This window comes from Serinus canaria, chromosome 15, assembly GCF_022539315.1.
Source record: "Serinus canaria isolate serCan28SL12 chromosome 15, serCan2020, whole genome shotgun sequence".
Lineage (NCBI taxonomy): Eukaryota > Metazoa > Chordata > Aves > Passeriformes > Fringillidae > Serinus > Serinus canaria.
The window spans coordinates 1855390-1864071 of record NC_066329.1 but is presented as its reverse complement, the minus strand read 5'-3'; the positions used below and the strand labels follow the sequence as shown (position 1 = coordinate 1864071).

At 62.7% G+C, this 8682-nt stretch overlaps 2 protein-coding genes across 3 annotated transcripts; one reads left to right on the top strand and one right to left on the bottom strand.

Annotated features, from left to right (window-relative positions):
- Positions 1-44: 44 nt before the first annotated feature.
- Positions 45-2440, top strand: RFC5 (replication factor C subunit 5). Of its 2 annotated transcripts, XM_050980478.1 has the most exons (9): positions 46-214; positions 584-663; positions 873-946; positions 1082-1241; positions 1344-1425; positions 1505-1634; positions 1816-1893; positions 1978-2032; positions 2169-2440. In XM_050980478.1, exons 1-9 carry the CDS (start codon positions 203-205, stop codon positions 2263-2265), a joined length of 768 nt encoding a protein of 255 aa, XP_050836435.1. In that variant the 5' UTR covers positions 46-202; the 3' UTR covers positions 2266-2440. The 2 variants fall into 2 exon arrangements, with proteins under 2 accessions (XP_050836434.1, XP_050836435.1); XM_050980477.1 differs by having other exon boundaries at positions 45-214; positions 1816-2032.
- A 408-nt stretch (positions 2441-2848) lies between these two features.
- On the bottom strand, positions 2849-6971 carry WSB2 (WD repeat and SOCS box containing 2). The gene is made up of 9 exons (XM_050980683.1): positions 6884-6971; positions 6617-6788; positions 5655-5890; positions 5350-5481; positions 4965-5065; positions 4604-4776; positions 4166-4279; positions 3684-3791; positions 2849-3484 (listed from the first exon to the last, which is right to left on the bottom strand). The coding sequence occupies exons 1-9, from the start codon at positions 6897-6899 to the stop codon at positions 3322-3324; spliced, it is 1215 nt and encodes a 404-aa protein (XP_050836640.1). The 5' UTR covers positions 6900-6971; the 3' UTR covers positions 2849-3321.
- Between the last annotated feature and the right edge of the window lie 1711 nt (positions 6972-8682).

Below are 8682 nucleotides of genomic sequence, written 5' to 3'. Positions count from 1 at the left end.
CCCCCCCCGGCGGTCCCGGCTGTCCCCCAGCCCCGTTATCCCGCTGTTATCCCGTTGCTATCCCCGTTATCCCGCAGTGCAGCGCTTCATCAGCGAGGACCGGCTCCCCCATCTGCTCCTCTATGGGCCGCCTGGTACCGGGAAGACATCCACCATCCTGGCCTGTGCCCGGCAGCTTTATCGGGAGCGGGAGTTCGGCTCCATGGTGCTGGAGGTGAGCTGGAACACGGTGGGATGGGGTGGGGTGGGGTGGGATGGGATGGGACGGGAGGGGACGGGATGGGATGGGACAGGACAGGATGGGATCGACAGGATGGGATGGGACGGAACAAGACGAGATGGGATGGGGTGGGATCCATGGGATGGGGTGGGATGCGATTGATGGGATGGGATGGGATTGATGGGATGGGATCAATTGGTTTGGATGAAATGGGATGGAATAGAATGGGATGGGATCTATGGGATGGGATGGGATGGAACGGGATGAAACAAGATGAGATGGGGTGGGATGGGACAGGATGGGATGAGATGGAATGAGATGGAATGGGATGCAGGGATACAGATCCACACCATTCCCTTCCAGCTCAACGCCTCCGATGACCGGGGCATTGACATCGTCCGAGGGCCCATCCTGAGCTTCGCCAGCACCAGGACCATCTTTAAGTATGTGATGGGTCAGTGCTTCCCAAAGCCCCCCATCTCTTTGGCACCCTCCTGCCCTGGCACTTGGATTGGGAAGGGGATTTGGGAGGTCCCAGGGTGGGCCCAGCAAGCAGGGAGGGTGAGGATGCAAGAAGGGCTTCCCAGGAGCCAGGCTGGGAACAAACATCCCAGCTCTCCCTTCTCCAGCACCAAACCCCACCTTTTCCTAGGAAAGGCTTCAAGCTGGTAATCCTGGATGAAGCTGATGCCATGACCCAGGATGCTCAGAACGCCCTGAGGAGAGGTGAGGGGCACTGGGAATCCCACACGGCAGGAATCCCACACTGTGGGCAGCCATGGCCTCATCCAGCCCGGCACGGGGTGGGAATCAGGCCAAGGCAGCAGCCAAGGACGCTCCTCCCCTCCCTCCTTTTTGCAGTGATCGAGAAGTTCACAGAGAACACCCGGTTCTGCCTCATCTGCAACTACCTCTCCAAGATCATTCCCGCCCTGCAGTCCCGCTGCACCCGCTTCCGCTTCGGCCCGCTGACCCCAGAGCTGATGGTGCCGCGGCTCCAGCACGTCATCCAGGAGGAGGGGTGAGTGGGGATCCCCCCAGGGCCCCTCTGCCCCGTTCCCTGCCAGGGAGGAGCAGCAGGCTGGACTCCCACAGCTCCGCTTGCCCGGGTGTTGTTTTCCAGGGTGGACGTGACCGAGGACGGGATGAAGGCTCTGGTGACGCTCTCGAGCGGGGACATGCGCAGGGCCCTCAATATCTTGCAGGTGGGACTGCAGCCATCAGCCACTGGCCAGCTGAGCTGGAGGGGCCTCTTCATCCTTCCTGTTCCCTCCTCTTCCTCAGAGCACCTCCATGGCCTTTGGGAAGGTGACAGAGGAGAACGTTTACACCTGCACGGGACATCCCCTCAAGTCTGACATCGCCAACATCCTCGACTGGATGCTGAACCAGGATTTTTCCACGGCCTACCGCAGTATCCTCTACCCTGGGGGTTGTTCCCAGCTGGGATAAATCCTGCTCCTTCCCAGGGATCTCTGTGGCCTCTGGGGTGGGTGCTGCTCGCTGGGGAGGCTCTTGGGATTGCTGTAAAGATGAGGAGTGGGATCTGGCAGGGAAACGCCTGGAAGCAAGGCCTTGACTCGCTCTCATCCCAGAAATCATGGAGCTGAAGACGCTGAAGGGCCTGGCCCTGCAGGACATCCTCACTGAGATCCATCTATTCGTGCACAGAGGTGGGGAAAGGGTCCAGCTCCGGATGATCCTGGAGAGGCCAAATTCCCCCCTGCCCTTCACTGAGTGTTTCCTTCTCTCCACAGTCGACTTCCCCCCCTCCATCCGCATCCAGCTGCTCATCAAGCTGGCAGACATCGAGTAAGTGTCACTGCCCCACTGTGGGGACCCTGGGGTGGCTCCTGGTGGTTCCTGGGCACTGCTGGCAGACAGCCCGTGTCTGTGGGGGACACCCACAGTGGTGGACACCCCCAGAGCTGCCCTTGGCTCTCTCCAGGTACCGCCTGGCTGCTGGCACCAACGAGAAGATCCAGCTGAGCTCCCTCATCGCCGCCTTCCAGGTCACCAGGGACCTGGTGGTGGCTGAAGCCTGATCCTGCTGGGTGGATCTGCTGCTGGATTTGGAAGGACCATCAGCCCCATGCCTGGAGCTGCCTCCTGCAGCTTCCCAGTTCCTTTTCGGAAGCCCTGAGTGCACAGTCAGGGTGAAAAGGTTGTTAAAAAGTAGCATTATTCCCAGTGGGAAAATACAGGTGCCTCCAAAGCCCAGCAGGTTGCACTGCTCTTTGCTTTTCCCTCCAGAAGGGAGCTGGGGGGTTAGGGGTGCACCGGTTCTCTGTGTTCAGCTGTTCCCAAGGGAAAAACAACATCCTGGTGATGTTTGGAGGAGAATTCCCTCCACAAAGTCTGCCAGCACACAAGGGAACGTGCTGTTGCTCCAGCCACCAGCTAAGCTGGAGGATGGGGACAAACAAAACACTTCTGCATGCTCAGCATGTCTGGGAATTTGGCTGATTGAGTGCCACGCTCCAGCACGGAGAGAAAACAACAGAGGAATGGGAGCAGGGGGTGGAGTGAAGCCACCTCTTCACACAGATGGACACCCCTGCCACCCTTCCCTGGCAGCCAGGGCGGTGCCAGGCACTCCCAGGTCACCTGAGCGAGCCAGGAGGGAAATCATGAGGAATCAATTTTTATTTATTGAGACCTGCTCGGGCTTGTCCCACTCCTGCCCACGCTGGGAGAGCAGCAGAGCCCACGCTCCAGCGGGATGGAGGGACATTCCCAGGTGGGTGTTTTGGGGGGGGTTTAGCCCCATATTTGTGCAGGTGACAACAGCTCTGCTCCCACAGCAGCCGTTCCACCATCATCCCACACCATTGCACTCAGAAGCAGAAGCACCTGACCCAACCCAGCAGGCAGCAGGGGACAGGGGGACCTGTGTCCCACCCGTGTCCCCTGCAGGGCCACCGCAGCTCTCTGCGTGGGGTTCTGCTGGGTTTTTGTATTATGACACCGAAAAAAGCCCTCCACAGCCCCAAAACCACGGAGCAGCAACGCTCCTGGCTCACGGCTCGGCGTTCCTGCGGCGCCACCGGCCCGGGCCGAGCCCCGGGGCTCACCTCCGTGCCTCTGCTCCCCCTGCTGCCTTAAAAAGTCCGGTAAGTGAGGAATTCCTTCAGCTTCCTGGGAATGGGCAGCGCCAGCACCTGGTAGGTTGTGAGGAAGGTGCGCAGGGCTTTGCGGCACAAGTGCTTGAGCGACGAGAGGACCCTCGGGGCTGTCCAGAACTGGACGTGGCCATCCCTGGTCCTGCAACGGGATCCAAACAACCCTGAGCTCAGGGCAGAGGGACACGAGGAATTCCAGCTGTCCCCAAATATTCCCAAGCTTGCCAGGAGTATGTGCTCCCCAGCCCAGGAAAAGTTCCCCAGGGAAGCCCAGAACTTGCTGGGCTGCAGGAGGAAGGAGGAACCCTGTGTTTCTCCACCCTCTTCTCCTGTTTACTCACCCTGTGGCAATGAATCCTCCATGAGGGAAGTACATGCAGCACAGACCGTTGGTCATGGGGGCAAAGGCCACTGGAGACCGCAGCTCCAAGGCCCAGATCCTCAGGAGCCTGTGGAGAAAGGGAGAGGACACAGTGCAGTGCCTACTGCCAAAATAAAGCCTCTGGGATCCCCTGAAGACACAGAAATAAGAAGGATTTGCTTCCCAGAGGAGTGTTCCAGGGAGGACTGTCCCCTGCTGAGCGAGTGACATGCTGAGGGTGGCAGAGCACCCAGGAGGACACAGACCTCAGCTCAGGGTGACAGGGCCCTGACTTTGCTACCCCTTGTCACAGCCCAGCCATGGTATTCCCGCAGGCCTGACCTTCCCCCTTATTCCAGGAATTGGTGGGGACTGGAGCACTTATTCCCCACCTCCTGAGCTCCTGGTTCATTCTGGTCTCCTCCTGGGCCCCTCTCTGGGTCCCCACAGGGGTTCACTCACCTGTCATCTGCCACTGTGGCCAGGTAGAGCCCCTCGGGGGAGAAGCAGACGGAGCGCAGGGAGCTGGTGTGGATTTCACTGCTGGAGTCCAGCGTGGAGTGCAATGGGACGTGGCTGTGGGTGGGGACAACATCCCAGCGTCAGCTCTGGGCTGCTACCAGCCCCTTCCCCAGCTGAGGCTGGCAGAGCCACCAAACTTGGCAAGCCAGACCCCCATGCTGCCTCTGGAAGCAGAGGAGTGGTGATGGCTGTGCCCAGAGAGAAGGGAAAGGTACATCCAGCCCTAAAATCCTCCCTGGCATTGCTCTGTCCTGTCCCACAGTGTCCCCATGTTCCACACCACAGCGTAGACATGGTGGCTGTGCCCAGAGAGAAGGGAAAGCCACATCCAGCCCTAAAAAGCTGCCTGGCATTGCTGAGTCCCCTCCCAGGTCGTACCGCAGTGTCCTGAGCTGCTCCCCGGTGTAGGGGTCCCACATGATGACACAGGCGTCGTAGGAGGCGGTGACAAGGAGCGCAGAGTCCGGGGAGAAGTCACAGGAGACCACGCTGCTCTGGTGGCCCTCCAGCCTCCGGATGAGCGTGTAGGATCTCATGCTCCACAGCAGTGCCTGTGGGATTTGGGCAGGGGATCAGGCTGGGAGCATGCCCAGGTATAAACCACGTGGGCTCTGCTCCCAGCTTCCAGCTCCTGAGGAGCCAGGGCAGGATGGCCTGGCCCTTCTCCAGGGGGGTTTCTGGGGGCACAGAGGGCTGGGTTCAGCAGGCACAGGGATGGCTCCCATCCTGCAGGACTCACCGACTTCTCACCAGCAGCAGAGCAGAGCATGCTGCAGTCTGGGGAGATGGAGCAGCAGTAGACCCACTGCACGTGGCCTGACAGCACCTGCACCTGCCGCCCTGGGGACAGCAGAAATGTGTCACCAGAGGAGAACAGGACTCCTTGGCTCTGCTCTCCCTCCCTTTCCCCAGTGGGAATTCACATTGGGCTGGGGATTCCCTGGGTAGATCCCAAGGCAATGCCCTCCTGCATCTCCCAGGTTACACTCTGCTCCCAGTCACATGGCTGTCCCCTTCTGCCCTAAATATTGTCCCCAAAGGTCCTCTCTCCCACCACCTTCCCTCCTGAAATGGGTTTCCCCCTTTCCTTGACCCAGCACAGGGATACCCCTGCATGTTCCTACCATCCCTGCTCAGGTCCCACACGCGCAAGGTCTTGTCCCGTGAGGCCGACACGAGGATGGGGCTTCCATTGGGAGCAAAGCTCAGGTCCCTGACAACATCCTGGTGTCCCAAGAGGCTGAAGAGGAGGTGCCCTGCAGAGAGGAGCTAGGATCAGTGCCATCCATCCACGGGGAATGAGGCAAAGCCCCTTGTGCAGCCCTGCTTGGGACAGGGCAGGTATTGGGGAAGGGGAGAGATGGGATCTCCTTCCACAGAGGAACAAGGGGACAGCCAGCCAGAAGCCACGACAGCGAGGGCTGCTCACCTGTCTGCACCTCCCACACCTTGATCTGCCCATCGTTGAGCCCGGTGGCCAGGACCAGGCAGGGAAGCCCCACGGCAGAGGCAGGATCTGTGTCCCCATCCTCAGCTGCTGGCCAGGCACTGAAGGCCAGGCCCCACACGATCTGCCCACACTCCAGAGTCTTCTCCTTGGCTGCCCCACGGCTCCAGGTCTCCGCTTTGCCGCCCCGGCTCTTGCGCTCCGAGGTTTTGCAGCCACTGGAGGGAGGCAGGGACGGGTGGAGTGTTCACCCTGAGACCCTCCCGCCCCAGCTCCATGCACCCATCCTCACCCCACACCACGGAACCCCTGGGATCAATCCAAGCTGGGGAATGAATGAATGGAGGGCAGCACTCGGTGGAATTTGGTGCTGGTGGCTGAGGGCTGAAACACCCTGGGCTGATCCCCAGGCAGGGGACAGCAGGAAAGGAGGGGGGGATTCTGCCCCAGCCCTGGGGTTCCCAGCATCAGAAGAATGTGGAGCTGCTGGAGTGAGACCAGAGGAGGAGATGCTGCAAGGGCTGGAGACCCTCTGCTCCAGAGCCAGGCTGGGAGAGCAGGGGGTGCTCACCTGGAGAGGAGAGGGCTCCAGGAACACCTCAGAACCCCTTGCAGGGCCTGAAGGGGCTCCGGGAGAGCTGGAGAGCGACTGGGGACAAGGGATGGAGGGACAGGACACAGGGAATGGCTCCCACTGCCAGAGGGCAGGGATGGATGGGATATTGGGCAGGAATTGCTCTGGGTGAGGGTGGGCAGACCCTGGCACAGGGTGCCCAGAGCAGCTGTGGCTGCCCCTGAATCCTTGGCAGTGCCCAAGGCCAGGCTGGACATGGGGGCTTGGAGCAGTCTGGGACAGTGGAAGGTGTCCCTGCCAAGGCAAGGGTGGCACTGAACGAGCTTCAGGGTCCCTTCCAACCCAACCCATTCCATGACTCCGCACTCACAGCTCGGCCTCTCCCAGGGGCCACGGGATCAGCTTGACCACGCAGTGTCCCTGTGACCAGGCGAACCAGGCCCCGTCGGGGGAGAAGGCGACGCTCCAGGTCTCGCAGCTGGATTTCCAATCGTAGCGCTGGGGCCGGCCCGGCTTCAGCTCCGCCAGCAGCACCGGCTCCTCTGCGGCGGGACAGCCTCGTTACCCCCAGAGCTCCCAGACCCCCGTCACCCTCACACCCCCGGTGTCCCCGGGTCCCCGCCCGGCTCCCGCTCACCTCCGCTCGGCTTCATGGCGGCCCCGCCGCCCGCTCGGCCCCGCCGGGCCCGCCCGGCCCAGGGCGGCGGCGGCGGCGGCGGAAGCGGCGGCGCGGGGAGGGGACCTGGAGCCGCCTCCTCCGGCCCCGCCGCCACCGGCACCGCCCCGCGACCGGGATGGGGCGGGAGAGGGCCTGGAACAGCCCCCTGAGGGAGAAACGGCGGGAGCCGGGCCTGCCCCCGCCCGCCGGGCCCGGGGCTGCGACCCCCTCGGAGACCCGCACCGGGACAGCACCGGGACCCCTCCCGGCAGTGACACACACCGGGACACACAACGGGACACCTCCGGCAGGGACACACACCGGGACACCTCCCGACAGTGACACCCTCAGGGACACACACCGGGACACCTCCCGGCAGAGACACCCTCAGGGACACACACCGGGACACCTCCGGCAGACACCCCGGGACACACAACGGGACACCTCCCGGCAGGGACACACAATGGGACACCTCCCGGCAGTGACACACACCGGGACACACACCGGGACACCTCCCGCAGAGACACCCTCAGGGACACACACCGGGACACCTCCCGACAGAGACACCCTCAGGGACACACACCGGGACACCTCCCGACAGTGACACACACCGGGACACACACCGGGACACCTCCCGACAGTGACACCCTCGGGACACACACGGGACACCCTCCGCAGGACACCTCGGACACACACCGGGACACCTCCCGACAGTGACACCCTCAGGGACACACACCGGGACACCTCCCGACAGTGACACCCTCAGGGACACACACCGGGACACCTCCCGCAGAGACACCCTCAGGGACACACCAGACATCCCGCAGGACACCCTCAGGACACCCGGGACACCTCCGACAGTGACACACGGGACCACGGGACACCTCCCGGCAGTGACACACACCGGGACACCAAGGGACACCTCCCGGCAGGGACACACACCGGGACCCCGATGTGACACCCTCAGGGACACACACCGGGACACACAACGGAACACCTCTCGGCAGGGACACACACCGGGACGCCTCCGGGCAGCGACACCCTCAGGGACACACACCGGGACACCTCCCGACAGTGACACCCTCAGGGACACACACCGGCAGTGACATTCCCCCCGAACCCACACAGGGACATCCCCCGGCAGTGACATTCCCCCCGAACCCACATAGGGACCCCCCCTGGCAGTGACACCTCCTTCTTGAGCACCCACACAGGGAATCCCCCCCACCAGTGACACCCCCAGGACGCAGCACCCAAACGGGGACACCCCTGGCAGTGACACCCTCAGCACCCGCTAGATGACACCCCCCAATTCAGCAGCCCCCAAAAGATCGGCACCCCCATATTCACCGCCCCCAGCAGCCCTCAAGGATCTCGCTGAGCCCCCCAAGGAGCAGCACCCCGATCACCCCGTGCCCCACATCAGCCCCCCAAGAACCAGAACCCCATCATCAGCCCCCCACGGAGCAGAACACCATCATCAGCCCCCCAAGAACCAGCACCCCATCATCAGCCCCCCAAGGAGCAGCACCCCTCCTCTGAGCCCCTCCAGCACCCCCTGGGTGACACCCACCCTGGCAATGCCAGCAGGAGACAGCTGGCCAGCCCCCCGAATTCCGCAGCCCCCCCAAGCCCCCGGCTGTGCCTCACCAGGGCGGGGATGTCCCCCCTCAGGGTCCCTGGTGCAGGGAGCGGTGGGACTGGGGTGCTGCACCCACAGACACGCCAAGACCTGCTGGAGTCCCCCTGGTTGGGCTCAGGGTGTCCCCTCTGAGGGC